The sequence below is a fragment of the Balaenoptera acutorostrata genome, chromosome 3 (genome assembly GCF_949987535.1).
Source record: "Balaenoptera acutorostrata chromosome 3, mBalAcu1.1, whole genome shotgun sequence".
Taxonomy (NCBI): domain Eukaryota; kingdom Metazoa; phylum Chordata; class Mammalia; order Artiodactyla; family Balaenopteridae; genus Balaenoptera; species Balaenoptera acutorostrata.
Genome location: NC_080066.1, coordinates 66,586,290 through 66,603,520, shown reverse-complemented (window position 1 = coordinate 66,603,520; position 17,231 = coordinate 66,586,290). Strand labels below are relative to the sequence as shown.

Here is a 17,231-nt window from a genome sequence, read left to right as displayed (position 1 = left end):
CTCAACTTCACCCATAATAAAAGAAATACAAATTCAAACTATCCTGAGATACCGTATTTACCTATCAGGCTGGCAAAACTTAAAAATCTGAGCGAACTTTAAAGAAAAGCATGGGAAGTGATAATTACTCACACATTGGGTGCATGACGCACAGAGGAAATTTAACAACATTCTTTAAAATTACATATGCACATATCCTTTAACCCACCAATCCCACTTTTAGGAACTGATCCTACAAGTATATACACACACACACCCCCCACTTGAAATATATACAGGTTTATTCATCATAGCATTTTTTATTATAGCAAGAGATTTGAATGGGGATGCTCTGAAAGGGCCTAAATACTGGAGTTTAAAAAAATATATGGAACAGCGGGTACAATGTGTTACCATTTCTATAAAGGGTGAATACTTGTATTAATATTTGCTTGTATATGCTAAACTCTCTCTGGAGGGATATGCAAGCAATTGATAACACCATTGGCCTCTGAGGAATGGTGGGGGGCAGGCAGAAAAACTGAAGGACACAGGTGGGAGAGGGGCTTTTTGCTGTAAATAATTTTGTTCCTTTTAAATATTAAGCCATGTGCTATGTTATCTATTCAAAAGCAAATAAATAAAATTTAAATATTTTTGAAGGCAAAAAGATTTAAAAAAAGATGCTCAGTCATAACAATACATACACATGTGACCAAATAGGACATTAGAGATTATGGGTTATAGACTGAAAAGCAGAAGGAATCTATTTCCCTTGTACATGTATTGTACTCTATCAATGCTTGGTTTGGTTTTTTTTTTTTTTTTTTTTTTTTTTTAAAGGATTTTCTTATTTATTTATTTATTTATTTTATTTTTTTGGCTGTGTTGGGTCTTCGGTTCGTGCGAGGGCTTTCTCCAGTTGCGGCAAGCGGGGGCCACTCTTCATCGCGGTGCGGGGACCGCTCTTCATCGCGGTGCGCGGGCCTTTCTCTATCGCGGCCCCTCCCGTCGCGGGGCACAGGCTCCAGACGCGCAGGCTCAGCAATTGTGGCTCACAGGCCCAGCTGCTCCGTGGCATGTGGGATCTTCCCAGACCAGGGCTCGAACCCGTGTCCCCTGCATCAGCAGGCAGATTCTCAACCACTGCGCCACCAGGGAAGCCCTGGTTTGGTTTTATTAGTCATCACACTCATTTATTTTCATTTGAGTATTTTACAAAATTTATTTGAATATTTAACTAATACTGAGAAATGTTCACTTTTTCTAAGCAGGTAGATTCTATTTTTTTATACCATATATTTCTCTTTATTTTTAATGCCGTTATTTTAAGAGAAATAACAGAATGCTCAGTGGAACAAATGCTGAAGATTTAAGCTCAGAGAGATGCGCTTCACGTGCCAAATGTATAAAATGCAAACTGGCATGCTGATAATACCAATAACAACTAAACACTCTGCATTTCTAGAAGAGAAAACAGGCTAAAATTAAGGTGTACAAACCTAGAAATGGGATGTGAATCCTTAGTGCAAACCAAATGGGTATAATACTGTAAATAATCCTAGAAAAGTATATCTTTAAAGCTGAAAACAACCTGCACTACAAAGAAGTTGAATCTTTAACTCAACTACCTATAGTGACCTCTGATATCACTAAATGACGTTTCTGCCAATAATTTTATTTTAAAAAATAATGTGAAAGTAATCATTCCTTCTATGGGCTAATTAAACGATTTCATGCTTTATTAAACAATAGCAAATCATCAAATATCATGCCATATGAAGCTATCCCTTTTTTTTGTTTTTGTTTTTTTCAGTTGGGAATTAAAGAGCCAAGTTTCGCCACAATTTCCTTTAAGTCCAAGTAAAATCATCCTAGAAGTAGTCAGGGGGGGGAGAAAGGCACAATTCTGAATTCACTCAAAAGCCAAAGTACATGAATTAGTATTCTCATAAAAAGCATATAATCATTGGGTAAAACCTATGTAAACCTATTAAGGTCCGTTTTAATTACTCCAAATGGGCAGCCAGGCATTTTGAGCATTACATCTCGTTTACGTTTCTGACTCTTCCAAGACTTTTAAAATAACGTTTATTCTAATAATATAGAATGTTGGTGATATGGCCAACTCTTCTAACTTGCCAAATTATCTAAATCCCAACATCTGCAGTCAGGCTGTTTCTCAAGATTTCTGTTCTCCTGCCAACTTGAGAGGCCCGGAGAACTTTTTAGCGCGCACACTGAGGCCGGGCTGCAGATCTGCGCCGAATGGAGGTCTACACGGGTCTGTCCCACAGGTGAGACTTACACGGTCCCACAGGACAACCACCTTCACTTCCAGGGTCACCACCCATTGGGGGCGTTGTCTTTACAACTACACCCGATTCCATCTGCCTCACTCAGAAATCAAACTTTCCCAGGGACCCCGCGACAGCGTCCAGCACACGACGTCCACCCAGCCCGGCAGCGCTCACCCACGGAAGGTCCGGAGTCCGGGCGGGGCGGCGCCAGATCCACTGCCCTGCCCACCTGGACTGCAGGGCGCCAAGCCCCCGCCCGGCCCGCAGCTCCGGGGACTGAGGGGCGCCCGCCTGGGCCCCGCGGAATCGGGCCGGGTCAGAGCGCGCGTGGGATGCGGGGGCCAGCCCGGGAGCGGGGAGGGGCTGGGGTCGCCGGGGAAGGGCCGGGGTGGGGGACAACCCCGAAAACCGAATTGAGGAGGAGGGTGCGATCCAATCCCGAAGGCCAGGAGCTGGGAGACCCGGGGATGAGGGGCGGGAAAGGGATCCGTCGAGGCCCGGGGGCGGCGGTGGGCAGGGTCCCCACGGTCTCCGGGCCGACGCGGAGCCCTGGCCAGAGGAGGGAGGAGGAGTCGCCGAGGCCGACCCAGCGGGACGCTGTGAGGCAAAGCCGAACAGAGAAGGACTCCGCGGCTCGCGGGAGGGCAGCGCCGGGAGTCCGGGGCGCCCACGGGCCGCGGGACTCACCGCGCTGGCGGGGGCGGTGGCGCCGGACGGCGCGGGGCCGGACGCGTCCTGCCTCCTCAGGCGGGACTTGAGGCTCTTCATGGCCAAGTCCTGGCAGTCCCGCTCCCGCCGAGCGCGGCGCGTCTGACCCGCGCGCGAACCTTAGAGTCTGAGGGCTGCAAGCGCGCAGAGGAGGCGGCAGCGCTGGCGGTCCCGGCCCCACCTGCCTGCCACCTGGGGGCCCCCGGCGGTCGGCCCAGGGCCTGCGGCGCGGCTCCCCTACCACAGCCAATCCGCCTGCGATCCTGGCGGGGATGGGGCCGGCCCCGACCAATAGGAATCCTGGAAGGGGGAGGGACTTCCCTTTCAAACTTAATAACACCCTTCCTCTCCCTGCTGGAGAAAAAGTTTGGAACTTCTGCTGGGGGAGTGGCAGAGGTGGGCGGCCAGCGGTCTGGAGAGACGCAAGAGGCAGGCTCCAGACCATCGGCGCCCGCCTACCTGAGTGATGGAGCCTCAGGTCTAGAGAGAGCATGGGGTCCAGCCTACACCAGCTCTCATCTTCCCGGACTCCCTTCCTCTTCCCACCCACGTGCTCTTTCCCAAGTAGAGTTCCCTTCCTTCCGTCTGATCCCAGAAAGCACTCCTGGTCACCTGCACACACACCGGCTTTCAAGAGCAACTTCCCTTACATCTGCTGATGTTTTACTACACAGATCCCAGTATCTGGAAACAACCACGCACATCAGAAACTACAGAAAGAAAAACAGCTTCTAAAGAATAACGTGCCTGTTGTACAGAAATACAAATAGTTAAGAACAGACTTTGAAAGATGTTATAGAAAAATCAAAGCACATGTCAGGTGCTCAATAGTTATTTGTTGAGTCCATAAACCACTGTTTTGGAGGGAAAGAGATGGAAAATGGAGGGGGAGAGCTTTAATTAAAAAATGGCCAAAGTGATATAAAAAGCTGTAAAAGAAAAAAATATGGTCCTTTCTTCAAAAAAAAAATTTGTTTCCTGTGGAAACACATTACTGGTAAAAGCATACAGTGAAATTAATTCATCCTGCCCAGAAATCTGGATTATTGAGAATTATTTAAGGGAAGGATGGGTAAACAGGCAAGTGAGCAACACCCAATAATTTGTTGTTACAGTGAAATCTTCAGAAGTCTTCCTTGGAGTCAGTTTTTCCCAGCAAAATGTTTATTCTAGCATTCACCCATTTGAAAAGACAAACAATCCACATTTCCGACTAGCAAAGTACTCTTTTTGTCTGAAAGGTCAGTCGCTTCTTTGGAGTTTCCTTAGAATAACTCAAGGTTTTATCCAAATAGTGTAAGAAAGTTTTCAGAACTCTTTCGGAGAGACAGCATTTAAAGACTGTGTTAACCCTTAACAAAATAGTAAGTAACAATGAACTACTTGAGAAAATTATTAAATTTTCTCTTGATTAGTTCTATGGAAGGAAATTTTCTTTGACTCCTCCTCCTTCCTCAAGATCTACAGCCATTCAGTTTTGTTGGCTCTTCATAGTATCTGTGGATGGCTAGTTCCTCTGTCCTCAGCTGCCACTGCATACCCAAAATTATCTCATACCTGGATATTATAGAAGCTTTCCAACCGGTCACCCGATCTCTAGTCTCACCTCTCCTGTCACCAATAAACTACCAACCATCATCAAAAAATCTTACAAAATATTGCTCCCTTGCTCAAAAACCTTCAGCAGCTAATGAATAAAATTTAACTCCTTTACTTGGCATTTAAGGCTCAACAACATGAACCCAACCCTGTTCTCCAGCTGACACTCCAAGCAAATAACTCTTCAGCCTATTCCTCAAACATGGGTCTTGCCTTTTAATTTCCATATCTTTATGCATGTTGATCCCTCCTCCAGTAATTTTCTCTCTGTCTACATTCATCTAACAAAATCCTACTCCCCCCCCAAGAATGATGGAAGAGAGCACAAAGGGAGCTACTAGAGTATTGCACTATTCTATCTGATTGTATAACTAGTGTGCTGGTTACGTAACTAATGTGTTCAGTTTGTGAAAATTCAGTTAGCCTGTAGTCTTTATGATATGTACACTTTTGTGTGTGTTATACTTTAATAAAAAAAGTTTTTTAAAATCATACATCCATTCCAAGCGCCCACCTCTCTAGTAGGTAGTGGGCTACTAGATCACTCAACTGAAAGTGATCTCTCCATCCTCAGAATGATTACCTTGAACCTCTCAGATGATACTAATACATATGTTCTGAACAAGCATTATTTCACTACTAGACTTCAAACTTTTTAAAACTAGGGAATAACTGATATATGTTTGAATTCCCTAGAGTGCTCAGCATGTACTAGGTGCTCAATAAATAGTTCTGAATAGATTGATGCATTCTTTTTGGTTATCAGGGTGAATTATAGTTTGTTGTGTGTATTCATGTAACACAGGATTGGTACTTTCCCTATGGTGAATACTGGGTATCTCCTGTAGCATCCAAGTTCTCATAGTCCTGGCCTCTTTTCAGTTGTTACTGGATAAAGCAAAGGAAGCAGACAGAGCCACAGTACAGCTTGCATCAGTTTCCAAAAATGTTTGGGCAAGTTATTTTTATGAACTGTCTGCACAATGTCCCCATGGTGTCTTGTGTTCAGTGGCCTTTGTGGATTTTTCCAGGCTAGAAACTTGATAGCTGATGTCTGCTTATTCCCATTTGAGAGCTGCTAAGTAAATAGCACTGGTTTGTGTATGTGCAGTACATCTTTTTTATATTGATCTGGAAGCTCCCCACATGAAGTAAAGTCACTATTATTAGCATTCAGCCAGACAGGTTTTGTTTTTTAACTATTACCACTATTATTTATTTTTATCTTCCCTTCAGAGCAAAAGGCACTTATCAAATCTAGAAGGAATTTATTTGGTACCATGCTGAATCTATACGAATTTTTTTGTTTGTTTTGCTTCTTGTGTTTTATAAGATATGAAACCCGGAAGGGAAATGCATCTTTAAAAATTATTTTCATAGGTTACACATGCACAATGTAAAGATTCTCAAATAATACAGAAGGGGAAAAGTGAGTCTCCTCACCACCTCTATTCTTTGTCCCTGGCTGTCAAGGAACTTGTGCTCTAGATTGGGAGACAAAGCTAACATACACAGCTTAACTGGAGAACAACTATTTACTGAGCTGTATGGTAGATTGCAGTTGTGGGTGGTATTCAGGGAAGGAAAGATCAGGAAATTAGTCTGCATGAAGGGAGGGTACCCAAGGTTGGGAGGAGCTTCAGTGAGTGCACTGAGAAGGGACACCAAGATGACAAAGGATTCCCAGGGGACCAGCCATAGCAGATAAGAAAGCACCTTTGGGAGCTGCTCACTGATAATGATGTGATGATAATGGCAACAAGACGACGAAGACAAGATGAATCAGACCCACAGAATCAAAAAGTTACACTTAACACGATCCCCTTTCAAGCAGGAAGATCTCCTTCAGACAATCTTCAGTTATGAATTTTATATCCAACGACTTCCCTCTTCATTTTCAGAGCTTCCTGCCAGTTCTGGTAGCCCCAGGGAACCCAGCCAACAAAGTCAGTCAATAATTCCATGGAGGATCCCAGAATATCAGTCATTCTCTGCCAGCTCAGATACCAAAGCAGATAGGTGGCAGAACCACATGTGGCCAGGGGGTCATGAGGAAAGACACCTCCACCTACAACTCATATGGCAGCCCCAAGGATGAAAGACCTGAGGCCGTTCTCACACCTTCTTCTGTTGCCACAGTCAAAACGAAAACACAATGCATAAGAGAGCTTTAAAAAAATAAATAGGTGATCTTTGGCACTAATTTTAAAACCATCTGCATTTCTAGTAAGCTCTCCAATGACTACATCCTGGAAAACTAGGGTGGGAGGAAGAAAAGTGGGAAGAAGAGATACTGCTTCCCTCTTACAGAAACTTCTTTAATCTCCCCCGATGACGGTTGTTTTGTGCTCTGCTATAGCAATCTTGAGCCTACCAATTACCTCCTGAAGAGGGCTGATTTCCATCTAACTCTCTGTCCTCCTTGGCATTTACAGACTGTCATTCACCTATGACACATCAAGTGTGTCATCAGTTTCAGTACTGAAAGAGGGAGAAGAAAAGCAAGGAGGGGCGTGGTCAGGAACAAAACCAGATTTCCCTGACATAATTGAGCTCACACCTAAAAGCTGCCGAGATACCCACAATTTTTTCTCTGAATTCAGTTTTAATGTCAGAGAATCCAACCCATTTCATTTGGTGAAAATTAACCTTTGTTATCAAGTCTTCATTACACACAGTTCCAGAAATACCGTTGGCCTCACTTTATGAGATTGACAGCCCTCAGTGCTCATGGCAGAAGCTCTTGATTGCTCCTTTTAAAACAGGCTGCTCATCCTGGAACCCAAATAAATGCAGAGCATTTGGTTCAGGAATCAGTAACCCTCTGACTTCCATAATGAACTTTCCTGGATTCCAGACCTTGGATTTTTCTTATCTTGGCCAGCACACCAGGATATGCACAAACAATGAGCCAAAAGACTTTCAAGCCTTCAGCACTGTCGAAGTGGAATAGAAAAGTTTCTTGCTTTTGAATTGAAAATATGGCAAATAAAGACTATCTCTACGGATTTTAAATGATAGTTTATGTGTCCTCCTTATAATTTTTCCCTTCCAAATCTCCAGGGGTCTTTTAAAATTCTGGCAAGGTATTATTAATGCTCCTGATTGAATAATTACTAGTAAATTACGTGACTGGTATACCTTCAGTTACTCCACACCGATCTTTGCTACTCATCCTAATGAAAGGACATTCCAGACAGAATAAGTCAAGGTAAATCTCACTTTCAAATATGCTTGGTAAATGCCCCAAACTTTATGATACATATTTAACAGTGATCTTACAGTAGCTTAAATTAAAATTACCATTGACTAGAGTGGTTTAAGTTATGCTGAAAAGAAGGTCATAGGCAAAATATTGGATAATTAGATGTTCTAATAAAGCTATATGTAAACACAGCTTATTATGTATATTAGATATTATATTATTATATTTTATATCATACAAGATTATATTATATTATTATTTATAAGTACTGTTTATACTTATATTATTACTTATAAGTACTATGGAATTCTTTCATAAAATATCTTCACAAATTAATCTTCACAAATTAATAAATCTTTATGTAAGTCCTAATTTTCATATAAAAATATTGAACCCACATTAGTGTGGGTAAACTTGTATTTCAACAGACTAATCTTAAAAATCAATGTCATACAGGATTTATGTATGTATGTATGTATGTTTGGATTTGGTTACCAAAACTTTTGCTTCCTGGATGAGAATAGCTTGCAAAAAGTTTTCCTCTATGCCCCTTCTTCAAAATTATTTGTACCAATGTTTAAATTACTATCAAAAATTAAAATTTAATTTTGTATCAAATTTCTCAGTAATACTTAATTACAATGCTTATTTGAGAGAAAATTTTAAATTAAGGTACAATTCTTGTATACAGTGGCATTATTCCACACTGCATATAAACCATGAGGGCTGTTTTAAAAGCATACTTTAACTATTCAAAGAGATTTGTCCACTATGATGTCCTCATGAATTAACCATGTATATATTCTTTACACCATCAACATCGATTTAGTACAAGCATCAAGACATTCAATAATAATGGATTGATGTATGCTTTCCCTATTGCTATTTTATGAATGCTACTGCTACAAGCAAAATATATAAAATAACTAATCAATTAAAATGCCAACCCATTCTGGACTTCAAAAGAGTTACATTTTAATTTTGTCATACTAGGGAGAAGCATTACCTATTATGCTCCATAAACTTCAGAACCATCCCCAGACCTAAACAACAATTAAGAACAGTTCCTTTGAACCTCAGGAGGGTGTGGTTCATGAATTAGCCTAAGATCAAGGCATAGCATTTTAAGCCTAAACTAAAAGGCATCTTTCTTCCATGCCTGAGACAGGAAGAGAATAACAAACACTGAAGATGCAGCAGCTTTTCGGCTCATAACTCTGAAGTGACACTTGTCAAGTCAACAACTACAAATAAGCCTGACAACCCAGAGGGTTGGGCTCTGATTAGCCAAGTAAGTCCTAATTAAAGTAACATTAGGGAATCCACAAATATGAATCACAGCAAACCCCTAACAACAACAAAGCTCACACTACCACATGAACCCTTATGGCCAGAAAGCTCCCATCCAATATCACATTGCTCCAAGTCAACACTAGATGTCAACCCTTTCAATGTTTTCATTTAAATCATACTTCTCTCCAAAAAGAAACGGAGGTGACATAACAAATCTCACTACCATACTTCCCATAACAAAAGTAGGAAATAAACCAGAGGAAGGGACTGTTAGAACAACTACTGTTGCTGTCCTGGGTTTGAAATTAGGCTTTCCATTTCCTAACAGCCAGGGCAAATCAAAGATGGAAACCATCAGTGACAGCTGTAATATGGGGAAAGGAAGAGGCACAGCAGGTTCTCCACAGAAGTAAGTTTTCCTGAGGCTGCATTCTAGAGTACATTTCTCATACGGGTGTGGCATTACATACAGGACATTGAGCAGTGTAGTAGTCCGTTTCTCACCTACATTTACCCTTGTAGTATTTAGAAATACCTTGTTAAGCGTCCAGAATGGTCATGCATTCACTCAGCAATTGTTGGTTAGTCACAGGTGATGTGCGAGGCAGTGCAGGGGAAACAAGGGAACAAGGCAGATGAGGGGCTTTGCTGTCATGGAGCTTAATTCTCACAAGCATGGTGGAAGGGAGGAGAAAATGTAAACACACAAATAAGTGACCAAGATAAATTCAAATAGTGGTATGTGAGGAAAACAGAAAGAGTCACGTGTTAGAGAACAAGAGAGGAGAGGCTACTGCAGAATGGGTGGTCAAGGAAGGTCTCTTGGAGAAGTGACTTTGAACTCAAGTCTGGAGGACTGAAAGGAGCCTGCCGAGTGTCTATGTGGAGGCAGAACACTACAGGCAGAGGAAACAGCAAATGCAAAGGCCCTAAGTGGAGGTCCAACTTAGCAAGTTGAAGGAGCACATTGAAGACCAGCGTCACTGCAGCATAATGGGGGAAGTATAGGAGGAAGATGAGTTTGGAGAGGCAGGCTGGGGCCAACACAGCCTTGTGGGTCAAAGTAAGCATTTTGGATTGTTTTCTAACACGAAGCTAGTTAAGGTTCTAATAGGAAGCTAATTAAGCAGGGGATGTTGGGATCTTATTTATATACCCAAAAGATCTTTCTGTTTCTGGGGAAAAATCTGATCATAAATGACGAAGAGGGAAAGCAGAAGCGTACAAAGAGGATTGGGTTATAGTCTAGGGGTAGAACTGACTTGCTAGTAGGTTGGCTACAGAGAGGATAATACCTTAGACAACTAGGTGGATTGTGGCGCCATTTACAGAGTAGGAATGACTCCAGGAGCTGTGTTTCAAAGGGGAAGTTAAGAGTTTTATTTTGGTCATGCTGGTTTGAACTTCCCACTGGGCATCCAAGTGGGGATATGTTAAGTAGACAGCCTAAACAGCAACAGTGAAACTCATTGGAGAGGTGGGGCTGGAGACACAGATTTGGGAATCAAGGGCAAAGAAATGGACTTTAAGGCCATGGGACCAGATGAGCTCTGTTATGGAAGAAGAGGGCCAAAGGCCAAGACATGGATACTGCAACATTTAGAAAACAAGCAGAGGAGAAGGCAAGGAGGAGGAGAGTAAGAAGGAATGGCTAGAGAGCAGGCAGAAAACCAGAGGGTGGTGATGCAGCAGCCAAGAGTGGATGGTTTTTCAAAGTTCAGCTCTGCCAAGTAGTGCTGAAGGTTGGAGAAGCATGAAGACAGATGAGAGACCATTGGGTTTGGCATCATGGATGGTACTAATAGCCTTGACGAACAGTTTCCGTCAGTTTTGGCTAAAGTAGGTTCAAGACAGAATGGAAGGTAATGGGGTGGAGACTATAATCAATGTGGTGTGAAGGGGAGCAGAGAAATGGGGATAGTAGCTGGAGGGTGACAAGGGGTCAGTAGAAGTCTTTGTAAGGTGGGAGCTACTAAAACATTTTTGTAAGCTGGGAGGAGAATGATCCAGTAGAGGCGGAAGGACTGACGAAACAGAGAAGGGGGATATTCGTACAGATTAAGTCCTTGAGAAGGTGAAAAAGGGGTCTGATTCCTCACATAGAAGCTTGAACCCATCATCTGTAGTAACAGGAAGGAAGGCAGAAAATACAGGTACAGATACGTATAGGTTGGTATATTTAGCAGAAAGAAAAGAAGAAGGTCTCAACTGGGCTGCTTGTATTTTCTCATGAATCATGATCATCAGTTAAAGGAAAGATGGGCAGTGAGGAAACAGGGTTTTCAGAAGTTTGAGGAGAAATGAGAAAGTATGAAATAGCCAATATCTTTCAGTCTTACAACTCCAAAATATCAACTTGCTCTTCCTGATCTAAGAGATCCTCAGTGCTATTCTGGGAGTATGAAGGTAACTACTCAACTAATCTCTTTCTACCTGCAGAGGGATCCACTCAGACAGGGACACCCAATATCTAAACCACCAAGCAGCAAATATTGGTTAATTTGTGTTCCTGAGCTGTATAGGGATTGGTCAAAATATTTGTCCACCAAAATACCACATCTCACCTTTTTGTGTGTATGTACCTCACAGCACAAAGTGCTACTACTACTGTTACTACATGATAACTAAAATTTATTGAGATACTACCATGTACCAAGCACTGTGCTAAGTTCTTTGCATGTGTTATTTCTTTAATACTCCCAACAACTAAGTGAGCAGCATGTACTATTATTATCTCAGTTTTATAAGTGATGAATCTGAAGTTTACAAAGGCTAAATTATGTCAATATGAGAGACCATGAAGTTGTCCATGAGATGGGAAGGACAGAGAGTCAGCAATTATTAATCATGTCATGTACTTAGAAAAGAAGTTTGTAAATAAATGTAAAACCAAATCCTAATCAGTTATTCATGCTTGTTAATAATTTGCCCATAGAGAAAAAAAATCTATAAAACCAAAACTGAAATCAAAGACCTATACCTGTAGATGGATAGGATTCACTACAGAAAGTTAAAATACTTCAGAAAGTCCAACACTGAAAAATGAGAATTTAGAAACCCCTGTTGACTCTACAAATTCTGTCAAAGAGACTGAAAGACTGAACCAGTGGTGTAGTATTGGTAATTTAACAGCTGGCTTTTTTTTTTTTTTTTTTTTTTTTTTTTGGTGGGGGGAATCCTGGTTTGCAGTAATTGCCAGTCTCCATGGTATAAATACTCCCACCTCGGAGTTCAAGCTAGCATGGAGTTCAACCAGCTCGTAAAAATTCCTTAAAATTTACAAATCAGCTGTTATAGGTTAGCTCCAGCACATCATTGGAAAAAACTAGTATGAGCCTTTCTGGTACCACCAGACCTCATGCTTCCTTGGGTATGTCTAGCAACGATAACTTTGAGATCTCAGAATTTCAATTGGTCTGACATTATAGGCCCTCTCCTATGCGCCAAATGAATGAAATAAAAAGAAAACTCTAGCCATGAAGAATACTGATTCTAATGTATTTTTGATATTATGGTTAGGAATGGGTGCAAGAGACCATGTTGTTCCAGTGTTTGTCTTTTGTTCATATTTTCTCTCTTTTTTCTAAAATATTGAAATAATGAAGTGAATAAGGTATAATCACATATAGAGATTCAGAGTGGTCACTTCCTGTGTTTCAACATCCCTGTGTGATTCCAGGCCTATGTTTTTAAAGCAGTAGTTATACGGCTTCCTCAAGTAAGTGCTGAGAAATTGGTGTTGACTTACTGGATAATGTAAGTGACTGAGTTTTCTGTATGAAAACAATTCACACACAGAGATTTAGCTTAATGTCCCCTTAAACAAAGGATTCATTGACCTTCTAGTTTGAGGTTTAAGACTATGAATATTCACCAGAGTGGTGCATTTATAAAGTCATGGGTGATTGTTATGTGAACTTTCAAAAGTATGTCTTCCCAGTTTCATTCCTGGTTCATGTCAGAACAAGTATGGTTTATAGTCCAGGGCTGAAATAAGACTCTAGGGTGGAATCAAGTTTTCTTTCAGACGTGTTCCCCAGATTTTATTTATTTATTTTTTTTACCAATGTTCCTGATACTGTAGGAGCACTGCCTTCTCTTGTCCACGTTAAACAAAAATCTAGTCAACGCTGTCCAAAATTGAGATGCTAAATACATATTTCACAAAACAATTGAAATAGCAAACAGCATCATTAAAAACAGGAAAAATTAAGCAACATGAGAGTTTGTGATTGAGAAAATTAATTAATTAATTAATTCAATACTACCTTTTTTAAAAGATTTTTTTGATGTGGACTATTGTTTTTTTATAAATTTATTTATTTGGCTGCATTGGGCCTTCGTTGCTGCGCGTGTACTTTCTCTAGCTGCGGGGAGCGGGGGCTACACTATTGTCACGGAGCGCAGGCTTCTCATTGCGGTGGCTTCTCTTTGCGGAGCTCGGGCTCTAGGCTCATGGGCTTCAGTAGTTGTGGCTCGCGGGCTTAGTTGTTCCACGGCATGTGGAATCTTCCTGGACCAGGGCTCGAACCCGTGTCCCCTGCATTGGAGGCGGATTCTTAACCACTGCACCACCAGGGAAGTCCCTGATGTAGGCCATTTTTAAAGTCTTTATTGAATTTGTTACAATATCGCTTCTGTTTTATGTTTTGGTTTTTTGGTCGCGAGTCACGTGGGATCTTATCTCCTTGACCAGGGCTCGAAACTGCACCCCCTGCATTTGGAAGGTGAAGTCTTAACCACTGGACTGCCAGGGAAGTCCCTTATTGAGTACCTTTCAAATGCCAGGCACTGTTCAGACTCCTTGAGATTAATCATTGTTCCTGAAGGACAAAGAACAGAAAGTGAGAAGTGCCCATGTGGCTGGAACAGAATGAAAAAGGGCAAGAGATGGATATGAACTGAGAGATGTAAGGTGGAGTGGAAAGCTACATCATGTAGTTCCCAGTAGGATATTATAAGGGCTCCAGACTTTTCTCTGAGGGACATGGGAAACCACATTGGGGCTTTGCAGTAATCCAAGTGAGAGGCAGTAGTGACCAGACCGGGGTAGTAGCAGTAGAGAAGTGATCAGATTCTGGATATACTTTCAAGATTAAGCTGATAAAAATTTCTGATGTATTGATAGGAAAGATGAGAGAGAGCCAATTAGGAACTGGAGCACCTAGAAGTTGTCATCACTGAGGTGAGGAAGGCTGTGGGTGGACCAGGTTGTGGCACAGGGACTAGAGTGGGGTGAAAGCCAGGAGGTGGATTTAAGAGATTTTGGAGAAAGAATTAATAGCCTTTGATGACTGACTTGGATGTAGTGGGTGGAAAAGTGGAAAATTAATGATGACTTCCTGGTTTTTAACTTGCACACCTGGGTGAAATAATGTTGCATTTTATTGAAAGGGCACAGCAGGAGCAGCAACAAGTTTGTGGGGTAAGACAGTTTGCTCAGCTTGGGATATGTTGAGCTAGAGTTGCCTATACCGCATCCTTATCTAGCAGCACGGACGCTATTCCGGTCTGGAGCTAAAGATAAAATCTCAGATGCTGTCAGCAAAAATAAATGGTAATCTGAGCCATAGGAATAGATAAGAAGGCCCAGGAAGGGTGTAGAGTAAGCCAAGCCTAGGACAGAGCCTAAGGAATGGCAGCTTTTAGAGGATGGATGGAGAAACCTAGGCCAGCAAACTCTAGGGTCACAGAGGCCAAATGTCAGTAAATATTAAGTGCAAGTGATATAGACAGAAGTCAATAGCCACTTTCCTTCTGACATCCTCACGCAGAGCACAGCTTGTCGAACACTCAGAACACTTCTGAGCCACACCTCTGCCCAATCTTCACTCAGGAGAGAGCAAATAAACCTGAGGGGCCGGACACAGCAAGGCTGTGTTTGCACCATTGATCACAATTATTTGGGACATTTATTTGCTTTTATATCTTGGTATTTCAATGAAACGAGGTGCAGAGAAGTTGATTATTATAGCAGTAAATCCTCTATACTAGCAAATGCTCAACCCATTGATATGAGAGCCATGGGTTTAGCTACATGATGGGGAAGGTCTGTATAATGATGTTTCCACAAAGAGCTCACATGAGATCCAGTGACTCTTAGAGGTCCTGCATGCTGATCTCCATGGCATCTGTACTACATGCATGACATGTCTGTTGGCAACCGAATGGCTCAGTTCAAAGCTGCGCTAGCAAATTTGGGGTCGAGGGATCATTAGTCTGTTTCTCACCGGTAGCCACATCTTGGACTATTCCCTTTGCACTTAATGTACAACTTCTGTCCATGGTTCAACATTCTTCTCAAATCTGGCTGCCGTCACAAATCCTTCCTTCCTTGACCGTTTCAGCCTATGGATCTTTTTCCTTCCTATGAACTTTTATCACAGTTTCTTTGTTCATCTGGTTCTTGATGATATCTGGTTTGAGATCAACTTTACTCTTGATCTTATTTCACCTCTGAGTTATTTGCTGTCATTAGGAAGACTATGGAAGGCCTTGACATCTTCTATTCATTCCCCTGGAAGCTCACATCCACCTCTGTCCTTGGCATAGGTAATACCTAATTACCCACTATATATATATAATATAGACATATAGATAATCATATATAAACATGATTGTGTCATGTTTATAGTCTTAAGGTCAAAAGTCATCCTACTCAGGACGAGTTATAGTCTGAAGCAATTTGTTAATTATTGAGGAAGGCATAGAAAAATAAGCTAAGATCATGTCTAGGCTAGGTACAATACAACTGATTCCTTTATTTCTTACATTTTAATGTAAAAATTCAACAAATCAAAGAATCACACATTCCATAATGATGATGCACCAGTTATTGGTCTATTGCTTCTCATCTCCAAATCTACCCTTCATGGCCCAGCAAACCAGACGCTGTAAACATTTCTCTTTACGTGATGGCATGACGTTAAGCTTTGTCAGTAGAGGGTTCTGGAGGGGTACTGCAAAAAAGCCGGAGAAAGGGACTTCCTTTCCTGGTTCTGGTGTGCTTTCTTTTCTTCTTACTCTTGTGGCTTTCCTGTGGCAGGGGAAGAGGGGCGGGGTTGGTGGAGGCATACTCACCTCAAGACAGTTTCTGTGGAGTTCCACGAGCGCCTTAGCTGACTTTCCAGTGAGACCAGCAGCACTCCCATGGGCAGCTCCTCAACAAGTTTTTCTCGTGCTGCCAGCCCCAGCCTGTAATACCTCAATGAATTTCTGTGCCATTCACTGGGTTACAGCTATAAGGTCTTTATCTCAGCCTTGGGAGTGGGGACTCTCCAAATTTGTCCCTTCCTTGGGTACTCTGCCTCAGCCCTGGAGTAGGTCCTAGGCCGCTCCCTCTATCTGCTGTTCCAGTATTCTTCAAAGTTTGCTCTACCCCTGAGTTGCCAGTTCTCTGTTATGAGTTAATAATTCTTTATATTAAACCTCCCCTGTTCCTAGTACCATGTGGTTTCTGTCTCCTACCCTGAATGACAAAGGTAGAAGGAGAGAGGATCATTTCATACAACTCCCTCACTTTATAGGTAAGGAGATTAGACCAGAGGGACCAGAAAAGTAAATGCCTTGCCCAAGTCACACAGCTAGTGAGCCCTAGAATCAGAGGAAGTGACATCACCTAATAGTCCTTCAAGCAGTGACTTCACTCGACTAAACAGGCATAAGAGATACATTGAGTGAGTGGATTAATGAATTAAGGCTCTGAGAACAAGGCTTTGTTGGGGGTAGATCAGGAAAGAGAAAGTATAAAGGCCCAGGAGTCTTTGATAGTAATGAAGAAAGTTATCACTGAAACAAGAAAAGTACACAGTTAAGACAGGCCAAGACTTCTTAGCAAAGAATTTGCTAATTGCTTCACAATGGAACAGACTAAACCAATAGCTTGACTTCAGGCCACAGATGGCCAAGGGGGTTGGAGGCAGTTTCTTTCTTTCTTTTTTTTTTTCACATCTTTATTGGAGTATAAATGCTTTATAATGTTGTGTTAGTTTCTGCTGTACAAGAAAGTGAATCAGCTATACATATACATATATCCCCATATCCCCTCCCTCTTGAGCCTCCCTCCCACCCTCCGTATCCCATCCCTCTAGGTCGTCACAAAGCATGAGTTGATCTTGTGCTATGCGGCTGCTTCCCACTAGCCATCC

At 42.0% G+C, this 17,231-nt stretch overlaps 1 protein-coding gene across 1 annotated transcript in view; it reads right to left on the bottom strand.

Annotated features, from left to right (window-relative positions):
• The window catches only part of UACA (uveal autoantigen with coiled-coil domains and ankyrin repeats), an 87,594-nt gene extending 84,382 nt beyond the window's left edge, over positions 1-3,212 (bottom strand). The window contains exon 1 of the mRNA XM_057542907.1: positions 2,967-3,212. Within this exon, the coding sequence (XP_057398890.1) occupies positions 2,967-3,047 (81 nt within the window). The 5' untranslated portion in view covers positions 3,048-3,212. The remainder of the gene's footprint in view (positions 1-2,966) is intronic.
• Between the last annotated feature and the right edge of the window lie 14,019 nt (positions 3,213-17,231).